The 22,912-nt window shown below is 45.7% G+C and overlaps 3 protein-coding genes across 3 annotated transcripts; all 3 read left to right on the forward strand.

The window, feature by feature from the left end:
• Window positions 1-774: 774 nt before the first annotated feature.
• LOC123966460 (acetyl-coenzyme A synthetase 2-like, mitochondrial) lies at window positions 775-8,488 on the forward strand. Its single transcript, XM_046042618.1, has 6 exons — window positions 775-936; window positions 3,783-3,909; window positions 3,985-4,112; window positions 4,197-4,260; window positions 6,318-6,439; window positions 7,604-8,488. The coding sequence occupies exons 1-6, from the start codon at window positions 790-792 to the stop codon at window positions 7,799-7,801; spliced, it is 786 nt and encodes a 261-aa protein (XP_045898574.1). The 5' UTR covers window positions 775-789; the 3' UTR covers window positions 7,802-8,488.
• Window positions 8,489-9,376: 888 nt separating this feature from the next.
• On the forward strand, window positions 9,377-12,617 carry LOC123966461 (oocyte zinc finger protein XlCOF6-like). The gene is made up of 2 exons (XM_046042619.1): window positions 9,377-9,609; window positions 10,237-12,617. The coding sequence occupies exons 1-2, from the start codon at window positions 9,430-9,432 to the stop codon at window positions 11,929-11,931; spliced, it is 1,875 nt and encodes a 624-aa protein (XP_045898575.1). The 5' UTR covers window positions 9,377-9,429; the 3' UTR covers window positions 11,932-12,617.
• Window positions 12,618-12,986: 369 nt separating this feature from the next.
• On the forward strand, window positions 12,987-21,782 carry LOC123966462 (adipocyte plasma membrane associated protein; the record flags this gene model as incomplete). The annotated part of the gene is given in 7 exon segments (XM_046042620.1): window positions 12,987-13,220; window positions 16,094-16,210; window positions 17,617-17,732; window positions 18,356-18,448; window positions 20,177-20,293; window positions 21,343-21,517; window positions 21,648-21,782. Coding segments are annotated over 7 exon segments (845 nt in total), but the record flags the coding sequence as incomplete, so codon positions are not given.
• Window positions 21,783-22,912: the final 1,130 nt, after the last annotated feature.

Here is a 22,912-nt window from a genome sequence, read left to right on the forward strand (position 1 = left end):
CGTGGCCTAGCCAGTCTCCAGACCTAAACCCAATAGAGAATCTTTGGAGGGAGCTCAAACTCCGTGTTTCTCAGCGACAGCCCAGAAACCTGACTGATCTAGAGAAGATCTGTGTGGAGGAGGGGGCCAAAATCCCTCCTGCAGTGCAAACCTGGTGAAAAACTACAGGAAACGTTTGACCTCAACAAAGGCTACTGTACCAAATATTAACATTGATTTTTCTCAGGTGTTCAAATACTTATTTGCAGCTGTATCATACAAATAAATAGTTAAAAAATCATACATTGTGATTTCTGGATTACTTTTTTAGATTATGTCTCTCACAGTGGACATGCACCTACGATGACAATTTCAGACCCCTCCATGATTTCTAAGTGGGAGAACTTGCAAAATAGCAGGGTGTTCAAATACTTATTTTCCTCACTGTATATATTCACCATTCAGTTAAATTACTATATAAACTGTATGTGTTTACCATGTTTATACAGTTTATTGTTTAGATATTTCAATATTTTCATCAGCGACATTAAAACCGTTGACTCTGCTGAATCTACCTCCTCACATTCACCTCAGTGCAGCTCCTCCTAGTTTCTGATTGGTTAGCTCGGCCACATGTGAGTTAGGAACAAGGAAGTGTCGGTTGGAGCAGTTAACTTCTCACTAACAGTGATCCAACCACCACACAGTATATCTATATATTTCATCCTATGTTAAAGCCTGGATAAATATTTATCTAATGCATCATCAAAGAGTTCCTCTGGCTGGAGGAATTCTCCCCCCTTCTCTGATATGAAATCAGATGTCTTGTCTTTCGTCCTTGCAGAGACGGGTGGAGTCTGCATCGCCCCTCGTCCTGCAGAGGAAGGAGCTCCGATCATCCCAGCGATGGCGATGAGGCCGTTCTTTGGCATCCAGCCGGTTCTCATGGGACAGAAGGTGACCTGAAAACCACAATACAACACTGTCAATACTAAACAGGAAACAGCTGTTTAGTTCTTGATGAACATTTTTAAAGGTCTAATTGGGAGCTAGTACAAGACTTCATGAGTAACTTCAGTTAGTAAACTACATGTACAGTCAGTTTATTACACTATAAATGGATTCCTGACACTGGTTATTGGAACAGAAGTTTTGTACTGTACTGTAATCTCGACTGGAGCTGACCAACACATAGTTTGGATCTTTGTGGTCATTTTGAGTCTCTTTTTAGTTGTTTAGTATGTCTTAGTTGTCGTTTTGTGTCTCTTTGTGGTCGTCTGGAGTCTCTTTGTTGTCATTTGGAGTCTCTTTGTGGTCGTTTGGAGTCTATTTGTTGTCGTTTGGAGTCTCTTTGTGGTCGTCTGGAGTCTCTTTGTTGTCGTTTGGAGTCTCTTTGTGGTCGTTTGGAGTCTCTTTGTGGTCGTTTGGAGTCTCTTTGTTGTCATTTGGAGTCTCTTTGTGGTCGTTTGGAGTCTATTTGTTGTCGTTTGGAGTCTCTTTGTGGTCGTTTGGAGTCTCTTTGTTGTCGTTTGGAGTCTCTTTGTGGTCGTTTGGAGTCTCTTTGTGGTCGTTTGGAGTCTCTTTGTGGTCGTTTGGAGCCTCTTTGTGGTCGTTTGAGTCTGTGGTTGTTTAGTATGTCTTAGTTGTCGTTTGGAGTCTCTTTGTTGTCGTTTGGAGCCTCATTGTTGTCGTTTGGAGCCTCTTTGTTGTCATTTGGAGTCTCTTTGTGGTCGTTTGAGTCTGTGGTTGTTTAGTATGTCTTAGTTGTCGTCTGGAGTCTCTTTGTGGTCGTCTGGAGTCTCTTTGTTGTCATTTGGAGTCTCTTTGTGGTCGTTTGGAGCCTCTTTGTTGTCATTTGGAGTCTCTTTGTGGTCGTTTGAGTCTGTGGTTGTTTAGTATGTCTTAGTTGTCATTTGTGTCTCTTTGTTGTCATTTGGAGTCTCTTTGTGGTCGTCTGGAGTCTCTTTGTTGTCATTTGGAGTCTCTTTGTTGTCATTTGGAGTCTCTTTGTTGTCATTTGGAGTCTCTTTGTGGTCGTTTGGAGTCTCTTTGTGGTCGTTTGGAGTCTATTTGTTGTCATTTGGAGTCTCTTTGTGGTCGTCTGGAGTCTCTTTGTGGTCGTTTGAGTCTGTGGTTGTTTAGTATGTCTTAGTTGTCGTTTGGAGTCTCTTTGTTGTCATTTGGAGTCTCTTTGTTGTCGTTTGGAGCCTCATTGTTGTCGTTTGGAGCCTCTTTGTTGTCATTTGGAGTCTCTTTGTGGTCGTTTGAGTCTGTGGTTGTTTAGTATGTCTTAGTTGTCATTTGTGTCTCTTTGTGGTCATTTGGAGTCTCTTTGTTGTCGTTTGGAGCCTCTTTGTGGTCGTTTTGTGTCTCTTTGTTGTCATTTGGAGTCTCTTTGTTGTCATTTGGAGTCTCTTTGTGGTCGTTTGGAGTCTCTTTGTTGTCATTTGGAGTCTCTTTGTGGTCGTTTGGAGTCTCTTGGTTGTTTAGTATGTCTTAGTTGTCGTCTGGAGTCTCTTTGTGGTCGTCTGGAGTCTCTTTGTTGTCATTTGGAGTCTCTTTGTTGTCGTCTGGAGTCTCTTTGTTGTCATTTGGAGTCTCTTTGTGGTCGTTTGGAGTCTCTTTGTGGTCGTTTGGAGTCTCTTTGTGGTCGTTTGGAGTCTCTTTGTGGTCGTTTGGAGTCTCTTTGTTGTCGTTTGGAGTCTCTTTGTGGTCGTTTGGAGTCTCTTTGTGGTCGTTTGGAGTCTCTCTGTGGTTGTTTTGTGTCTTAGTTGTCGTTTTGATTCCCTTTGTATAAATATTGTAAATTATGTTGAAATAGAAATGGGAAAACATGCAGATTCGGTTGCTGAGAGTTTCTTTTTAAGATTGATTTAAATGACTTCGAGGAGTGAGTGGTTTCTATTGAGCTCTCCTCCAGTGAGCTTCAGATCCGATCTCCCATCAATCCCTCCCTCTTGTTAACTCCACTTGACCTTTAGCAGTAAGAGATAAAACGAGCCTTCGAATGACACCCCCCCCCCCCACTCCCCCTCTCTTTCACAGTTCTATCTTTCAATTAAAACAGGACCAGCAGCATCTGTTTTCTTTGATTAACAGACTTTCAGGCTCGGTTGGGATGATCGCAGATCCCCCAACTTAATTATCCGCTAGTTTCCCCATTGCCCTGTAATCTGCGGGCGTTTGAGGGTTTTCATCATCACTGGTTACTGAGTGTAGATTAGATTAGATTAGGCCTCCTTCAGTTTCACATTTCATCCTCCACTTTCACTCCAATCCTCTCAGAACTAACACCAACGTCAATATAAGCGCTGATGAAGATGGCCCTAATGTGTTTAATAGACAGTTTGTGCAGGATTGAATTTGTACCACTTCTGTTGTGGCTCGCATTTTATCTTGGATCATGAGAGTAGTTTCAGTCTTTATTAAAGTAGCAATACCACAAGATAAATGTGTTCAGTTATAAGAAAAAGTCCTGCATTTTTAAACCCTACTTAGTAAGTTTTAGTATCAGCCAAATATAGGCTGTCCAAGTATCAGAAGGAAAAAACATAATTAATATTTCACAATATTACATTATATCACTGTGTTATTGTTACTCCTGTATGAATGTGCAAACAGCTTTTTAATGTTATAACTGAATTTTAAACTGCTAATTTTGAGGTAGGTTAATCAGTCTATGAACCCAGGTGATTATATCATGCTAATCCTGTACTTAGCTAGCTTCCACCTGTACTGTCCTGTAGTATGTGAGCATCTTTTTAACTGTCCCGTATGTTGCATGTTCTGCTGTGTGTTATAAGGGTGAACCCCTCTCCGGTAACTCCGTCAGCGGCGCTCTGTGCATCAGCCAGCCATGGCCTGGGATGGCTCGCACCATCTACGGAGACCACCAGAGATTCGTCGACGCGTATTTCAAACCGTATCCTGGTGGGTGAAAATCAAAACGCACTGCAGCTCTTCGGTTCATGATCCCGGCCTGTTAGTTAGGTGTGTTTCTTCCAGGTTGTTACTTCACTGGAGACGGAGCGCACCGGTCAGAGGACGGCTACTACCAGATAACCGGCCGGATGGACGACGTCATCAACGTGAGCGGTCACCGTCTCGGGACGGCAGAGATCGAGGACGTTCTGGTGAGACGCCACAGATGCAGAAACATAAAGTGACAACACAGAACATGACCCTGAGCATTAGCTGGTCTTTGTGTCGTTCTGCAGGACGAACATCCAGCAGTTCCAGAGACGGCTGTGATCGGAGTCCTGCATGACATCAAGGGAGAAGGTGAGAGCTAGAACACAGGTACTGAACTCCCAGCATGCCCTGCTGCTGCTGCTCTCTACTGTTTATACAGTACTGTGCAAGAGTTTGAGGCAGCTGTGTACATGTAAGACATGTTAATAGATTATATTTATCAGTCAACAAAGTCTTTGTAGGCGTATCATCAGGTGTACGACTGAACAGTTAAACCAAACAGGTGCTGATGGTCATTAATTCCATATGGAGGTTGAAATGCGATCAACAAGTGAAACTGCAGGTTTTGGAGTTTGGGATTAGGTCGAATGAACGGTCTTCTCAGTGCTGAAAACTACAGGCAGATACTGATTGGCCCAAAGGCAGATACTTGTTTTCCACACCTGCCTAAAACTTTTGGACAGGACTGAATGGGGAAATGGTGGTCAGGCGTTCATCAGGTCAGCAGGACGAGGAAACCAAAATAAAACTTTACTGACTTTTTTGTGGCTCTTTCAAAGTAAAGGTACAGAGATGACTCAGAATCAGAATCAGAAGGAATTTATTGCCAAGTAGTGTTTTACACATACGAGGAATTTGCTGTGGTGATGAGGTGCTACACGCAGACAAACACACAACAAAGATCAACAATCAACAACAAATATGTGCGACGTGCCGGGTCTGTGCCCGACACAAGATGAAACAGTATTTACATGTGCAGAGACATTCGTATCATTTGCAAGGGGGTCAGTGGGGGACCCGGGTCTTGTTAATGAAGCTAGCTGCAGACGAGAAGAAAGAAGAAACGAGGGACTGCTGGTGCAGAAAAGTCTTTATGCTGATCATGAGTTTAATTTCATTCACTGGAGTTAAATATGTGAAGAAAAGAGAGAAAATATTTCAGTAAGGTTAGTGCATGAATTGATAGTTTGGAAAATTGTGTTTTTTAAAATAAATAGATCAATATTTATGATCATTTAGTCATTTTTAAAATGTTTTTAAATTAAAATGTATTTAATTATCTACTGTTATGTTTTCATTATTCTGCTAATGTACATTACTTTTCATTACAAAGATTCTTAACTTGAAATGAATACAACACACAAAATGAATATGTAATAACATACAGAGAGAGAGAGAGGTGTGTTTTATATAAGTGTAATGTGTTCAGTGAAAAACAGATTCTTAGTTTCACCCGCAGCAGTTTGCTGCCTCCTGCTGGTCTGTCAGGAGACCTGCTGCCCACAGTTCCTTTCATCTCTGTGAAAGTTAACAGATTAATTATACAGCTTTCTCTGCTTAACAACATTTAACGATGAAATAAACAGAGGTGGAAAGAGTACTAAAATATTGTACTTAAGTAAAAGTACTGTTACAATGATGAATTTTTACTTAAGTACAAGTAAAGTTACTATTATAAAAATCTTCTGAAGTAAAAGTAAAACGTAGCTCATTTAAAACTTACTCAGAGAAAATGTTACTTCTTAACCTCCTAAAATAACTTAACTTATATCTTATTTATAGGCCTACTTATTATACTTATTTAATTAAATCACAGTCTTTTGACGAGGGCACAAAGCCAGATATTAGTTAGACAGATCCTTTGCTGAAGCAATGGCATGTTGTTGTTAGAGACCTCTTTATGTTATTATGAGAAGTTTTTCTTCATTATGAAACTGGGATTAGACTCCGCACTGGGCTGGGAAAATGGGAAACACTGGACTGTATGTGACGTCATATCCCTGTTTACATTCAAACAGGTGGTCATTTTAAAGGGACTTCATAGGCGTTAGCATAAATAACTAGTTACTGGCAGGATGCTAGTGCCAACCAACATTAGCAGTGTCACTTCAAACAAAACACACTTAAGTAAAAGTAAAATTACAGATTATAAAAACGGCTTAAAAAAGTACAAGTACACAAAAAAACTACTCGATTACAGTAATGTGAGTAATCGTAATTCGTTACTGTCCACCTGTGGGAATCAAATGAAAACTTGATGTCTTTGTGAAAAGTATAAATGTTTTTATGATTATGATCTTTCCTTTTTATACTTTGACTTTTGCTGGTTATGTGAAGTTAAAAGGTGTGTGTGTCTGTGCTCTCAGTGCCGTTTGCCTTCGTGGTTTTGAAGGAGGAGTTTGGTGACGACGCCCCCGCCATCCTCCAGCAGCTCAGAGAACTCGTCGCCACAAAGATTGCCAAATATGCCGTCCCGGAGCACTTCCTGGTGAGCCGGTTTCTGTGGCAACAACACACCTGGAACAGTAACAGCAGGGCCTAGTTCAGTCTTAACACGTTTTGCACCAGTACTACCAGTACTGCTACGTTTCCGGGTTGAACAACATGTTTCCTTGAAACACGGACATCGGGCTTCGAGGTATGTTTACTCCCCGTCGGTGGGCATGTCAGAGGTGTTAGCCAATCAGCAGCAACAGGTACGTAAACACAGCCGTGTTAAAAAGTGGTGAAGTGCAGCCTGATCAACTCTATGTGAAGGAGATGTGTTGCACTGCGTGAGGCAAATGGTGGTCACATCAGAGACTGACTGGTTTCTGGACCCCTACAATACAGTGAAACATTTTGGAGTGGCCTTTTATTGTGACCAGCCTAAGGCTTTTTATTGTGGCCAGCCTAAGGCCTTTTATTGTGGCCAGCCTAAGGCTTTTTATTGTGGCCAGCCTAAGGCCTTTTATTGTGGCCAGCCTAAGGCTATTTATTGTGGCCAGCCTAAGGCCTTTTATTGTGGCCAGCCCAAGGCTCACCTGTGCAATACCCATGCTGTCTGATCAGCATCTTGATATGCCACAGCTGTGAGGTGGACAGATTATCTCGGCAAAGGAGAAGAGCTCACTGACACAGATTTGTGAACAATATTTGAGAGAAACAGGCCTTTTGTGTACATAGAGAAAGTCTTAGATCTTTGAGTTCAGCTCATGATGAATGGGGGCAAAAACAAAAGTTTTGCCTTTATAATTTAGTTCAGTATATGTTAAAATAAATGTTTTGCTAGGATTTGTCGGCGCTGAACTCGGCCCAGGCGTGAGACATCACACAGTCATTAATGTAAGTTGTGAAACTCTAGATTGTATGGATGTAAATATACACACACAAAGAGGAGGTCAGCTTGTGTCCAGGTGCTTCTTCCTTTAACTCTGATATTAAGACACGTGTCAGCCAATCAGGAGCCAGGTGCTGTGTTCCAGATCACATACTGTTTGTTTTCAGTGCGTACTAATGCAGTATGTATACTGCTACCCTCTAACTCATCCTCATGCTGCAGAGGATTGTGGGTCAGAACTGCCAGACTGCATGCAGTACATCCTGGTACTTTAGGCGTGCTGCGTTGGACATACTGAATAGTAGTAAAAGTATTTCCTGTTGCTGCTCTCAGGTGGTGAGGCGACTGCCGAAGACTCGCTCCGGGAAGATTATGAGGCGGATCCTTAGGAAGGTTGCCATGGAGACGACGGCTGACCTCGGCGATGTGTCGACCCTGGACGATCCGTCCGTGGTCAAGGAGATTATCGCGGCCCATGAGCTCTACAGGAAGCAGAGACGAGGAGACGAGGAGAAGAAGAAGAAGAAGTAGGAACTTCCTGTCTGAGCTGTCGCCGCCGTTTTTTAAAACACGGGCAGGAAGTGGGCGGGGCCGAGCAGGCCCTCAGGCATTCCTCAGGTCACTGTGCTCAGAAGCTCCTCCCACCTCGCTGCAGTTACCCACAATCCCCTGCTCCTCTGAGTCCCCCACCAGGCTTCATGTAAAAACACCATAAAACATTTGAACTTCACCTCTGGCGCTCCAGTTTATCACACAATCACTGAAGGAGGGGCCTCTGTGGGCTCCTCCCACCTGATGAGTCTGACCAATCGGACACAAGCACATTTACCTGCTGCAGCAGTCACCTGGTGGAGGAGACCGGTGAGATCCAGGTTTGTTGTTTGTTTTCAGGAACGTGACGCAGCTCATTTATTGGTCCTCAGGTGACATCATGTTCCACCTGTCAGGTGTTCCTGTGCAGCGGCCATCTTGGATCTGAACGACCTCACAGGGCAGCCGAGCGCTTCTGTGTGTTTCAAGTTTTTAAAAAGGTTTCATCACGTTTTAGTTTTAGAGACTAAACTCCAGTTTTAATTAAATGAGATTTAGATCAATTAGATCAGGTCTGATTTCTGACTTCAGATCAGATTTATTTAGCTGATTTCAGCTGATTTATTGACAGTTAATGATTCTTGTGTGTTGAACGTGCAGAAATAAACTCTCACTACTGAACCTGAACTCTGTCTGTCTGTTTTTAATATTAATAAAGCTTTGAACAACACAAAGGTCAAAACAGTTGTACAAAAATAAAAGACTTCTTGAACATTCAGAGAGGACTATATATATATATATATATTTATGTTTTATTTTATGTTTTGTATTCAGAAATAAAATCTAGAAATAAACCTGAACATCAACTGAATTGAGATGAATTTAAATACATTTATTTTAAAATGCTAAAGGTTATTTTTATAGGCCAACATCACAAATCACAAATCTGCCTTTAGGGGTTTTATTTTGTTTGTTAGATTTTCTGCCACTTTTAAAAAGCATTTATTTACATTTACTTTTTGTTTGTTATTCATGTTTTTTATTTTGTCATATTTTTATTGTTAAAGTTGTTTTTTTTTATATGTTGAATACAAATGTTTATTTATATAAAATATATGAATTTCACAGACAGTTTGTAGGTAGATTTGGAACATCAAAGTCGTGAAAGGAACTAAATACTCAGTTTAATGTATTGATGATTTTAGCAGCTGATTTCTGGTGTGAAAACGTTCCACCTTTCCTCTGCGTCTCTGACAGGTCGGTTAAATCTTCTTTCTGCTCCAGATCTCTGCATTATTTTACCTTTTCACAGCAGAACTGTCTCTGCAGTGTGTATTTGTTGTGCTTTATGAATAAATTTGAAAAGTGCTCTCAGGAATGTCTAGAGGATTATAAATGGCTGTTAAAGGGATTCGTTTGCTTGGTTGTAGTTTTAGGCTCAGAGCTTTAATCAGAGGAAGCGTTTCTTTCCTCTGATCTCAACTTTAACATCTTCTGTTGATCATGAACAGCGTGCTTTTATTGTGAAGTGTTCTGTTGTTGTAGTTCGCACTTCCGGACAGCAGGGGGCGACCGACACGCTGCTGCTGTGGTAACAGGATGTGTCGCAAAGCAGCAGCAATGGCCGCATGGCGACAACAACAGCAGGAGCTGTGAGAAGTTCAGATCCAGCTTCCAGCTCTGCGGGACTCGGAAACATGTCGCTCAGCCTGGAGCCGCTGGTGTCCGCCATGTTGGAGGAGTTCAAGGACAAGGTGCTGACAGAGACCCGTCAGAGACTCAGAGGGGGGTCTGCAGGAGGCTCAGAGGTCAGCTGCTCCTTTATTTATTTATTAATGTTTAGACTCTGCAGGACTACAGACCCGTCAGAGACTCAGAGGGGGGTCTGCAGGACTACAGACTGAGACCCGTCAGAGACTCAGAGGGGGGTCTGCAGGACTACAGACCCGTCAGAGACTCAGAGGGGGGTCTGCAGGACTACAGACCCGTCAGAGACTCAGAGGGGGGTCTGCAGGACTACAGACCCGTCAGAGACTCAGAGGGGGGTCTGCAGGACTACAGACCCGTCAGAGACTCAGAGGGGGGTCTGCAGGACTACAGTTTAGAACTAGTTTCACCTTCACACTGCCTTATTCTGCCTCACTGAGCTGAATGATGTTCGATAAATGTTTGATTTAATTCATTTGAATCATGAACGAATCAGCACTTAATGTTTCTCTGAGAATGAAACAGACCTGGTCCTGAAGGTCCTGCTTCAGATCAGTTTACTGATCCTCTGTTTGTTCTGAGCAGAAAGTTTAACCTGCGCTGATAAACATCTGATCCTGAGAACTTTCCAGAATGATGAAACTTATTATCGTCTCTCGGCCGGACGCCGCAGTATTTTAACATTGTTCCTGCGAGCGGTTCATTTACGTCTGTGTCTCCTCTGTCAGCCTGATCCGGAGCAGCTGCTGGCCGGACTCAGGACGCTCTGTGAGGCTCTGCTGCAGGAGCTCAGGGGGCTGCTGGAGGAGCAGCTGAGAGGACGGCAGCGGGACTCCGCCCCCCCTGCAGCTGAAGGAGACGCTCCTACAGCTGAAACCGGCCAATCGGAGCGGACTCCTCCGGCGGACGGCAGCCGGACCTTCAGCTGCAGCAGCTTCTCCGGACGGACCGACCTGAGCGGCAGCAGACAGCGGCCCTTCACCCGCGGCAGCGTCAGAGTCCGCCTGCTCACCGTGCACGGCGAGCGGCGGCCGCGCAGCTGCGCTCACTGCGGGAAGGTGTTCGGCACCCGCAGCCACCTCCGGACGCACCAGACGTCTGGCCGGACGCACGCGTGTTCGGCCTGCGGCGAGACGCTGGCGGCGAGGTGCTGCCTCCGAGAGCACAGACTGACCTGCCGGAGACGAGAGGAGAAGTTCAGGTGCGCGGAGTGCGGGAAGGAGTTCGGCAGACGCAGCTACCTGTCCGCACACCAGAGGGTCCACCTGCAGGACAAACCCTTCAAATGCCCCACCTGTCAGAAAGGCTTCACCACGCGCCGCAGCGTCCACGTCCACCAGCTGACCGTCCACCGAGGGCTGCGCCCGTTCACCTGCAGCGTCTGCAGGAAGGCGTTCAGCCAGCAGAGCGGCCTCAGAGCTCACCTGAGGACGCACACGGGCGAGCGGCCGCACACCTGCGAGCAGTGCGGGAACAGCTTCTCCAGCAGGAGCAGCCTGACGGTCCACCGCCGCGTCCACACCGGCGAGAAGGCGTTCAGCTGCGACACCTGCGGGAAGAGCTTCAGCGTGTCGGCCAACCTGCGCCGCCACCGGCTCGTCCACTCGGGCCGCCGCGCGTTCAGCTGCGACGTGTGCGGCCGCGGCTTCACGCAGGCCGCACACCTGAAGGTGCACCGCACCGTGCACAGCGGCGAGTGGGCGTTCATCTGCAACGCCTGCGGGAAGGGCTTCAGGCAGCGCAGCACCCTGCAGGTGCACGAGCGCAGCCACGCCGGCATCAAACCGCACGGCTGCAGCGAGTGCGGAAAAAACTTCTCCTCGTCCGCGTCGCTGAAGCGCCACCGGCTGGCCCACGGCGGGCAGAGGGCGCACACCTGCGAGGAGTGCGGGAAGAGCTTCACCAGCGCCCAGGTCCTGAAGACTCACCTGCGGCTGCACGCCGGCGCCAAGCCGTTCTCCTGCGACGTGTGCGGGCGCGGCTACAGCTCGCAGAGCTACCTGAAGATGCACCGCCGCAGCCACTCGGAGGGGAAGCCCTTCAGCTGCGCTCGGTGTCAGAAGACCTTCTCCACGCAGGCGAGCGCCAAGCTGCACGAGCGCACGCACAGCGGCGAGAAGCCGTACGTGTGCGAGGTCTGCGGGAAGAGCTTCAGCGTGTCGCAGAACCTCGTCAGACACAAACGCGTCCACAGCGGAGAGAAGCCGTTTGAGTGCGGCGTCTGCGGGAGGAAGTTCAGCCAGAACAGCAACCTGAAGACTCACCTGCTGGTGCACACGGGACACAAGGCCTTCAGCTGCTCCGCCTGCAGCCGCCGCTTCTCCTCCACCCGCAGCCTGCGCCAGCACAGGTGCGCCTCCGCCGGCACGCCGGGAACAGGACGCGCGGGACAAGGTGTCCCACTCGGATCAGAGCTGACGTGAGTCCGGGTCCGGGTTCTGAGAACAGTTCTCGTGTTAGGTTGGTTTGGTTTGAACGAGTTAATGATTTAATCAAAAGTCAGCCGGTTCTGAAGGTCCGGCAGAAGAAGAGGGAGGAAACCCTCCGAGCTGTGGGTCCTCTGGTGGGTCGGACCAGAACTTCAACTGGCCCCCGGACAGACCTGACTGTATTTATTAGCCGCGCTCTGTTTGAGTCAGGCAGCGGGGAAGCAGCGGAGTTCCTTCGGTCCACATCGTCCTGGAAACGTTTCCTTTGAGACAAACTTTAAGTTATCTGAACTTTTATTTTGTAGGAGTTTAAATCTTGTGAGAGGCAGCGGGGACTTCCTGTCCCGGTTCATTCCTCCAGTCAACTAACTGATCAGAAGTCTGTAAAAACAGAAATAAATAAATTCATTGTTTGTGTTTTTTCTTTTCTTACAGGAAAATAAACAGCTGCAGCACCTAATGAGTAGATGAATGAGTGAATGAAAACGGTAAAAAATAAATGAACATGTCTGAAAAGTAATTTCATCCTGCCCGTTCTCCACTGCTCATTAATAATCATAATCTTGTCCTTTAATAACACACTGCCACAGTTTGTTTCATATATTTACCCCAAAAAGAAAACGTACATGAGTTCATATCCAGCATGGAAAGTAAATGATGAATAAATCATGTGTACAGCGCTTCTTCCTCCCTGCTTCTTTAACACAGATACAAAAGGTTTTAATGTTTAAAATGAAGCAGATCTGTGAATGTGTGTGACCTCTGTAAGTCATATTTTTAATATTTGCTTCCTTCAGATGGAATATTTATTTTTGTATTTATTATGTTTCTATATTAGTTTAAGAATTTGTTTGTTTTGCTTTCTAAAATTTTACTAATTGCTCATTAAATGTTACTGTTTTTTTACTTTTAGATTTTCCTTAGTATTTTTATATGTGTATATTGGATATTTTTAAGTTTTCTCTTCAAGTTGTTTAGTTTTTTTTACTTTGAAAATCCGAAACGAATGACGAGGCGGTGGTGTTTTATTGTGAAGTGTCAGACCGGAAGCCGTCCTCAGTAGGCTGTGGCTCTTCCGTCCCGGTTCACTCCCCCTGTAACCCGGGTCAAACCGCCACAGCGAGCCGTTCCAGCTCCGGACCAACAACTGATCCGATCCGATCCGATCCGCGTTCAGCGTCCGAGTCCAGCATGAATGAGACGGAGGGGCTCCGGTTCCGGCGGGTCCACAGACCGCAGGTCATCACGGACGAGCTGCCGGAGAACCGATACAAGGGATCCGGGTAAGACTCGGAACCTGGACCGGCACAGCACAAACACCTGAGCTGAGGCAGCAGCTGCCTGATCAGGAGGTACATCATCAGCTGAAGGGGGGTCAGGGTATCGATCTGCTGACGTCATTAATCAGTGGAGTGATTGACAGCTGATCGTATCAATAATTCATCTGGAGGAAGTAAGAGGGCTAGCTTAGCTTAAACTAGCGCTAGTGTTAGCCAGGAAAAACAGCTGCTAGCTTAGCATAAAGGTAGCTTAGCAGAGCTCAGTAGCTGCAGTCATGTTTTCATTTCATGTTATTCACGTGAGATCATTTATTAAAGTGTAAATGAATGTATTATTGATTTGACCGTGACAGAAAGAAACACTTGATTGTAAACCTGATCGTTAATAATCATTATTATATCACTGCCATGGCCGTAAATAACAAAAACCGTTGGGGGGGCCATAGACATAAGGGGGAACAATAAAAGTGGACCAAACCACTGTGAGGAGGGCGGAGTCAACATGTTTCTGAACTTAAAGCACATGTGTTTTTACATTTACGCATTTATTCATTTAGCTGACGCTTTTTATCCAAAGTGACTTACAGCTGCTATATATATCAGAGGTCGCACGCCTCTGGAGCAACGAGGGGTTAAGTGTCCTGCTCAGGGACACAGTGGTGTCTCACAGTGGATTCGAACCCAGGTCTCTCACACCAAAGGCATGTGTCTTATCCACAGATATATATCATTATATTATTTACAATACACTGCGTGTTTTTAATTATAGTTTAGGGGGGACAAAACTCAGGTTGGTTGGTCCTGACCACATACAGAGAGCCTAAGTCGCTTCCTTTTCCTGCCCATGGGACCTTTTTTCAGAAGAAATATGTACGGTAGTCAACAGCGACAGACTATTTATTTTTTGATCCTGTTTGAACTGAGCTCTGAATCACACATGATGTTTGTCAGTTTAAAAAATAATTTTGTCTGTCAAGAAAGTTGTAGTTTGTTGTAAAACAGTAGTTACATGTAGTTTTGAACTACATCTCTCATCTTGCACAATATACGTCACCAACATGTTAGCGCGGTAATGCTAAGCTAACGTTCATTGCTTTCTTGCTACTAGCTAGATAACGTAGCTATGTTCCACGCAGAAATATATTTCACCTGATGAGTTTAATCCAACGACTCTCTGTCCTTTTATCACATCATCCTCACATGTCACTTCTTTGATGTTGGCTTCAGTAACGTTAGCTTCAGTGAAGTTAGCTTCAGTAGCTTGAGTAACATTAGCTTCAGTGAAGTTAGCTTCAGTAGCTTGAGTAACGTTAGCTTCAGTAACGATTTCTCAAGACGGATTTGAAAAATTGATACGACGTTCTCGGAGATGTGAGGTCCCGCCCGCTAACCGGTCCGGCCCGCTAACCGGTCCGGCCGTCATCGAGTCCGCTCCTGTTCCAATTGCTGAATGACGGACTGCGTGCTCCCGTTCCTGGGAGTTTGTGCTCCCGAGCCGAACTTGCCAAGTCCGAGCTTTAAAGTACAGAAGTCCGAACTTGGTGAACTCGTGATTGAGAAACAGCCTAGCTTCAGTAACGTCAGCTTCAGTACTTTCAGTAACATTAGCTTCAATAACGTTAGCTTCAGTAGCTTCAGTACTTTCAGTAACATTAGCTTCAGTAACGTTAGCTTCAGTAGCTTCAGTACTTTCAGTAACATTAGCTTCAGTAACGTCAGCTTCAGTACTTTCAGTAACATTAGCTTCAGTAACGTTAGCTTCAGTAGCTTCAGTACTTTCAGTAACATTAGCTTCAGTGACATTAGCTTCAGTAACGTTAGCTTCAGTACTTTCAGTAACATTAGCTTCAGTAACGTTAGCTTCAGTAGCTTCAGTACTTTCAGTAACATTAGCTTCAGTACATTCAGTAACATTAGCTTCAGTGACATTAGCTTCAGTACTTTCAGTAACATTAGCTTCAGTACATTTAGTAACATTAGCTTCAGTGACATTAGCTTCAGTACTTTCAGTAACATGAGCTTCAGTGACATTAGCTTCAGTACTTTCAGTAACATTAGCTTCAGTGACATTAGCTTCAGTAACGTTAGCTTCAGTACTTTCAGTAACATTAGCTTCAGTAACGTTAGCTTCAGTAGCTTCAGTACTTTCAGTAACATTAGCTTCAGTACATTCAGTAACATTAGCTTCAGTGACATTAGCTTCAGTACTTTCAGTAACATTAGCTTCAGTGACATTAGCTTCAGTACTTTCAGTAACATTAGCTTCAGTAACATTAGCTTCAGTACTTTCAGTAACATGAGCTTCAGTGACATTAGCTTCAGTACTTTCAGTAACATTAGCTTCAGTAACGTTAGCTTCAGTACTTTCAGTAACATTAGCTTCAGTGACATTTGCTTCAGTAACGTTAGCTTCTGTGACATTAGCTTCAGTAACGTTAGCTTCAGTGACTTTAGCTTCAGTCATTGACAGAAACAGTTACGACGTCACATACGGGACTTTTGGGTTTGTGCTCTTTGTATTTCTGTATTTTCAGTCTTACTCTTCAACAGTTTTACATCAAACTGCGACTTTCTTGACTTTGAAATGTTTTAAATTAACAAACATCGTGTGTGTGATTCAAACGGGATCTAAACATTAGTTGTCTCTTGCCGTTGATTACCGTACATATTTTGTCCAAAGTAAGGCCCATGGTGGTCCACTGGAAGGGGCGGGGCTTAGGCGCTCTGTACTCCATGCTTTTTCTGAAATATGGCCCCATGGGGCAGGAGGGGCGGGGCTTAGACTCTGAATAGTGAAAGATGAGAGGGCCGAGGGTAGAACCCTGAGAACGGCTGCAGGTCTTGACCGTGTCCCCTGTGGTTGGTTCCTCCTGCAGAACCTACAGCGGGAAGGTGTTCCAGGTGACTCTGCTGACTCTGGGCGGCTTCGTGCTTCTTCCTCTCCTGGTCATCGTCCTCATCCTGGAGTCTCCCATCCACCCCGAAGCCTTCAGGTGAGCCAGCCGCTCGCTCGCCTGTTTCTTATTCTGCAAACATCTTTTATTATTATTAATGGAAATGAAACCTGTATTTTACCAACAGCAGATTCTTATTTACAGTCCAAGGCCTCCTGGAGGGAACGGGTTTATTGAAATATTCATTTTCACATTCGAGCAGTTTGCCTTTAGAGAACACGTGAACATAAATATAGAAATATACATGTAGATAACACTACTAATTAAAATGCAAAAGATGTTCAGGATGTTTAAGAGATGATTAGTGTGCGCAGTTTAAAGGTGAGCCGCAGCTTCACATTCTGTTATCACTCAGGTGTTCCTCAGGTTAGTCCATCGTTTCGTCCGGGACCAGGATCAGCTGAGAAACTCAGATCCCTGTAACGTTAGAACCCAAACTCACAACAACAAACACGTTCCCACATTTCCAGCTAAGAACTGAGCCGCACCTTTGCTAGCTTCTCCTCCACCGTCACCATTTAGGTTAAATGCTAACGTTAGCTTCAGATGATCTTTGGACACTTCCTGTCTCTCGCTCTTCCTCCATTTTGCAGTCAGCGCCATCAAATCGTCCATTCCACTCGTCCTCAGCGCGTCGCACCACAGTGATCAGGAACAGGGATCTTTATGTGATAATACGGACTAAAGGAAGCGTCGGTGTGAGTTATTCAGGTTTCTCAGTCCTGAACAAACAACCTTTAAAGCAGCTACGGAGACTCCAAGAGACCGACTGAAGGGACGACAAACCACAGACCGAGACCAAATGACAGCAGGTCACATGACGCAGCCTCTGTCACATGACATGAATCCTTATGCATACAAAGAGAGAAGCTTCGGCCTCTGCAGGTCGACAGCTGCTGCAGGTTTCCAGCTAAAGGATGGTTGTTTATTGTTTAGATTTCATAGATTCAGATTAAACTCATGGATCTGGTCCTTATGGGCCCTCGGTTCTGGTTCGTGTTGAAGGAGACGCTTCGTCAAACCTCCTTATGCTGCATTCTGCTGCGGCGTCCTCTTTTTTTTTTAGTCCAAACGACTCCACGCTTCCTGGAAGCTTCTAGCGGTTCCAGCTTGGAACCGGTTCTCAGTGCCCAGCCCCAGTCCTGAACAACAGGGTCAGCAGGATTGAAGTCAGGTTTCTCAAATACACATCAACTTGTTTCAGTTTGAGGATAAAGTTTTTAAAGTAAAGTCAGATATGTTAAGAGAAAACAAACGTCGTGAGACTAAGAAGCAGGATTGTGATTTTTAATTTTCATTATTTTGATTAAAAAACGAGTAACGTCTCAAAGAAAAAAAGATTTAGAGACTTTTTAAAACGGATGTATTTTTACTAAATGAGTAAAGTCCAGTTTCCTTCCCAACGTCTCTCATGAGTTTCCTGCTGGGTGTTTTGTGTCGTGCAGTCTGAAGGAGCCCCCGGCGATGAAGGGCTGCTGGGAGCCAAACCTGAAGCTGCGAGAGGCCGAGAGACTGTTTGAAGACCAGATCCTCGGACCAGAGTCCATCGTCAACATCGGAGGTCAGTGTGACCTTTAGTCTGGTTTTGTTTAACATGTGAAAGGAGCGACAGGCGGAAAAGAAACACTCCAGCCCGTTTCATCAGACACCCTCGGTTTGCAGTCACTAAGGTCAGAGGTCATGGTCCTGCTCCGGACTGGGTCACGCTGACCTCCCTGTGAAAGGGGTCCACGTGGAGCTGAAAGTCCAGTTTCCACATTTAGATTTCAAGACCTACACAAGGTCACAAAGAACATGAGGGGGAGGTGTTGGTAGCTCTGTTTCACCTTCTGGGTCCCCCGTGTGGAGTTCCCCAGGGTTCGATTCTTGGGCCACTTCTTTTCTTGTATGATCGCTCTGCTCTGTATGTAGGCGTTGGCCGGGCCGCCCTCTCTCCTCTACAGCTGCTGCTCGTCTCCTTACTGGGACTCGTAAGCGGTTCTTGCCTCCCTTCACTGGCTCCCAGTTCATTTTAGGATTGATTTTAAGCTTCTGTTGTTTTTAAAGCCTTTCGTGGACGAGCTCCAGCCTACACTGCTGATCTGTGGATTGAGGGCAGCCTGGTGGTTCCTAGATGTGCTTGTGAAATAAAGTTGGATGAGGAGGACCTGACAGCTGACGGATGTTTGTCTCTTCTGTCTGCAGATGTTTTGTTCGCCGGAACAGCTGACGGGAAGATCGTGAAGCTGACTGGTCGCAGAATTCACACGGTGACGAGACTTGGAGAACCGCCATGTGGTAAGAAAGACTAAAGCCGCGTTCACACGCAACGCGACTTTCAAACCGCCGGACAGCTGGCGAGCGTTCCCGGCCTGCGGTTACTCCAGCTGGATGAAGCCAAAGGAAACATCCTGCTGGGATCCAACTGATGCCGAGTCAGCAGGACGACAGCTGTTAAAATGGATCCATCAGGGCTACGCTAACCTGCTCACAGTAAAGTACAGCGACAGCTGGAATAAACTTACACGTTTCCTGAACTCAGCAGGTAGTTCAACCTCCTCGCTTCATCGTCCAGGTCTGTCCGGTTTATATAAATATGAAGCTGATTTAATAAAAGCAGTTTGCTCTGAGCTCCTCCGGCAGGTAAACGCTGTCACAGCAGAATCCAGACCGACCACGGGGCTCTGAAGCCGTCGGTGACGCTGGACAACCTCACGGCTGATTGGCTTTTGCAACATCGCGTCGAGCGACTTTCTCGCTCCAGTTGAAAAATTTGACTTCGAGCGAACCAGCGAATGTCGCGACAGACGTTCTGCGCCTCCCGGAGCGAATGGACTCGCTGGATTCAGCTTCAGCGTGGACAGCCTGAGGTCCAGTTTAAGGTTCAGGGTTCAAGGCTGAGTGCAGTGAAGTCTAGTTTAGTATAAACCTTTATGTAATGTAGACTGACTGAAAGGTTTTCAGTTTACCGGAGTTAGTTTAGCTTCAGTTTAAAATGATTAGAGTTTAGTTGAAGCGAGTGTGGCGGCACTCTGCAGCATAAATGATTCACCGCTCAGTGTGAACCGGCCCTGCGTCTGCTGTGGGCGCCTGGGTCCGTTCTGTGGAGTGACCCTCAGTTTGAACACCGTGAGCAGTGAGACGGTCTCTGCTGACCTTTGCTTCCTCTCTGTTTGTCTCTGGTTGCTTCACTCTGGAGTTTTAACACGTTTCTCAACCAGCGAGGGAACAAAGTGTCAGTTAGAAGCAGCGACATGTTGAGGCCTGACTCGGTTTCATCATCTGCTTGTTTCAACACACAGAGGAGCTCAGAGATTAAAGTGTCGACATCAAACTGCCTCACAGAGCTCCTGCAGACAGCTGCTCTCATTTCACCACCAGCTGTATTTATAACACCACTCTGTGTCTGAGGAAAGCATCAAAGCACTGCTGTACTGTTATTCCTCTTCCTCCTCATGAACGTAAAGCAGGATGTTGCTGCTGCAGCTCGTTCACTTTCAGACTGCAGCTGAGGATTCTTTGGCTTGTAAAGATTCTGACACTAACAAACCTCCCAGTCATTACGAACATTCAGAGGAGAAGCTGCACAAGAAATACATGCAAAATGTAGCAGCTGAGAGACGTTGTTCTGTCCTCAGCATCAGCTGAGAGAAAAGCACATCTGTGATCCACCAAATGTTTTCACGTGAACTGACGTCAACAAGTTTCATTTAGAAGTGATCAGACTTTCTAAACTCTGCATGTGGAAAAATGTGAGTCTGTAAAGTAACTGAAGCTGTAAGCTGGTAAATGTGGTGCAGTACAAGTATCTGAGATGAGTAGAAGTACAAGTACCTAGTACAGAGGAACCCTGCTCAGCCCGGCCCGCCTCCACACGCTCCTCCGGACTCCAAGCATGTGGTTAGGGTTCATGTTCTGAGCGGGCCGAGCTGGTTTTGGAGTCGCTTTACCTTTACCTTACCGCGATCCGTCCTGAACCGAACCTCACGGTAGCTGATCCAGGTTTTCTGGCCGTGTGTCCTGCAGGATCCAGAGATGAGGAGCCCAGCTGCGGGAGGCCGCTGGGGATCAGAGTCGGACCCAACGGGACTCTGTTCGTTGCCGACGCTTACCTGGGTCTGTTCGAGGTGAACCCCACCACAGGTGAGCTGGACGCCGTCAGCAGGTGATGTTTGTTCAGCCTGTTCCGTTCTTTGTTTGGATCCGACCCAACTCTGCTCGGGAAAGTTAACACTGAAGGTAAAAAAAATGATAAAATAATAAAGGCTGCTGCTGACGTAGGAAAGGAACTCTGACTGAGGAACTGTGGTCACCACGCAGTTAGGACAGGAAGTTTCTGTAATACGGCCCCAGAGCCACAATCAGAACATCAGAACAGGCTCCTGCTGAGCAGCAGGTCAACAGATACGAATCTGTTTTCAGGTCTCAGCAGAAACAGTCTGCGTTCAGCAGCCAGTGTCCCTGTTAGAGGGAGGGGAAGAGCTCGCCTCAGCACACGCCCGCCCGCCGCCGCCAAAGCTGAACTGTCTTGAACTTTTTGTACGTGACGCAGCACAACTCATTGGCAGAGAGACTGATCCTCGCTGTTTGGGAGTCTCCAGAATCTGTTACTGTTTAACTAAACAGGACATCAGCAGGAGGGAACTCACACGGCAGAGCGTCCCGCAAAACCAGATGGTATTTATTTGAAATTATTCTGACCACGGGCCACTGGTGTCGAGGAATCTTCTGTTTTTCATCTAATCTTTATCAAACCGTAACGTCTGTAAAGTTTTTATAGAGACGTGAACCTCTCAGCCTGATGAACACGTTTTCATAATCTCAAAAATAGCTTAGCATCAGGCGCTAACTGCTACAGCACTGTCCTTTAAGTCCACCACGTTTATTTCTGTTTCTTGCTCAACACGAGTCCCCTTTGGTCCACACCGGACCTTTAGCAGCAGCCTTAAGTCCAAGCTGGGCCCTCATGGCTCCTGTCCCGCCTCTGAGCGATCACTGCACCCAGCGTGGCGCCTGGTCCGGTCGATCCGGCTGATGGACCTTCTAAATCCCTGTCAGAGGTGAGGCGTGTTTAAACTGATGAAAAACAGAGAGCGTAACCTCAAACCGCACGTTAACATTCACACCTGAGCTGTTGGAGTTAGTTCCACGTGGGCCGACGCCTCACAGTCCCACCTTCACGCCCTCTGCAGGTGAGGCCACCCGGTTGGTGTCGGGGGGCCAGGTGGTCGCCGGCAGGAAGCTGTCGTTCATCAACGACGTGGCGGTGACGCAGGACGGGAAGAAGTTGTACTTCACCGACTCCAGCAGCAGGTGGCAGCGCAGAGACTACATGCACCTGATCATGGAGGCCACCGCTGACGGCCGGTACGGAGCATTAGTTCAGTTTCATATTTAAATAAATGTGTTAATCACTTCATTATAGTGTGTGTGTAATGACTGAGATCCGTACACTTCTGTGTTTCACAATAAAAGCACACCTGTCCTGTTGTCTCAGAGTGTTGGAGTACGACACAGAGAGCCGGGAGCTGACGGTGGTGATGGACAACCTGCGGTTTCCAAACGGGATCCACCTGCTTCCTGACGAGGAGTCGGTGCTGGTGGCCGAGACCACCATGGCCCGGATACGCAGGTACCACACCCGCCTCACCTGAGCCTCCGCGACTGTCAGCTCGAGTCTTTTATTAGCCTGTCTATCAAACAGGCCGAGTTCAGACTCGAGCCGAGCGCTAAAGAAACAAATCTTTATTTCCTTAATGTGCCGCCTGTGAGTCTCGGTGCAGGATTTCAAACAGCCGTCAAACCAGTGAGATATCAGTTAGAGTGGTTTCCCGGTCGTGTGTTTGCACACGTGGACATCTGATCCTTTAGAAACCTGAACGTTAGCTGGACAACGCTGATGGAAACACACCTGATCCAGGTTTCTGATCCAGGTTTCTGATCCGCCCTGTGAAGTTCCACCACAAACAGCTTCACAAACTAAACTAAAATAATCAATTAAATAAAAGGTTCCATGAGAAAGTGCTTTTAAATTTTAAATTCAATACATCTAAAATAATAAAATCAGTTAAACAAAAAAAAAGTTATTTCTAAAGTGCTTCAGTAAATAAAAATAAATAAATGAAATTAAAAAGAAAAGGATCCAATACGAGCCGATTAACAGGGAACATAAGAACACCTGAGTAAAAATCATTAATATTGATTGAACAGATTCTCTGTGTATCTCAGACGACGAAGATTTTGAAACGCTCTGTGATGGATGAGGATGTGAGTGATGGTCGCACTCTCTGTTGCCATGGGAACAAGCTGCCGCTGTGTACGTGTGGTTGCAGTGGGAGGTGTTGTCGACCTGTTGGTTTATTTTCGTCCTTCCTGCTGTGATGGAGACAGACTGCAGCTGAAGTCACACTGAAATACTGTCCATGTAAAAAAGATATAACAGCTGCTAAAACACATTTTAACCCCGACCTCTTTAGCATCTGCTTTCAGTGTGTAAACATGTAATAAATAGTTTATAGCGCACTCTAATGTAGTTGTTTAAAAAGTTTATTTAAGTACAGTATTTGTCAACAATCAATCAATTACAACGATCGTTACTATACAAGATCTGTTGTTAATTAATCAACAACAGATCAATAAAACCAATAACCAATAAAATAAATTCACCTATGAAGACACATGTTATATTATTACAGCTGTGAAATGATATGTGTCTTATTAATGTACCTGTTTGTTCTAGTGCGTGTACAGTATCTCCCGAAG

This window comes from Micropterus dolomieu, unplaced genomic scaffold (genome assembly GCF_021292245.1).
Source record: "Micropterus dolomieu isolate WLL.071019.BEF.003 ecotype Adirondacks unplaced genomic scaffold, ASM2129224v1 contig_13479, whole genome shotgun sequence".
Taxonomy (NCBI): domain Eukaryota; kingdom Metazoa; phylum Chordata; class Actinopteri; order Centrarchiformes; family Centrarchidae; genus Micropterus; species Micropterus dolomieu.

Coding starts and splice junctions, on each gene's coding strand:
- LOC123966460 (XM_046042618.1), top strand. CDS start 790: ATGAAATCAGATGTCTTGTCTTTCGTCCTTGCAGAGACGGGTGGAGTC. Junction 4,113..4,196: donor CAGAGATCGAGGACGTTCTG/GTGAGACGCCAC, acceptor GTCGTTCTGCAG/GACGAACATCCAGCAGTTCC. Junction 6,440..7,603: donor CCGTCCCGGAGCACTTCCTG/GTGAGCCGGTTT, acceptor TGCTGCTCTCAG/GTGGTGAGGCGACTGCCGAA.
- LOC123966461 (XM_046042619.1), top strand. CDS start 9,430: ATGGCGACAACAACAGCAGGAGCTGTGAGAAGTTCAGATCCAGCTTCC. Junction 9,610..10,236: donor GGTCTGCAGGAGGCTCAGAG/GTCAGCTGCTCC, acceptor CTCCTCTGTCAG/CCTGATCCGGAGCAGCTGCT.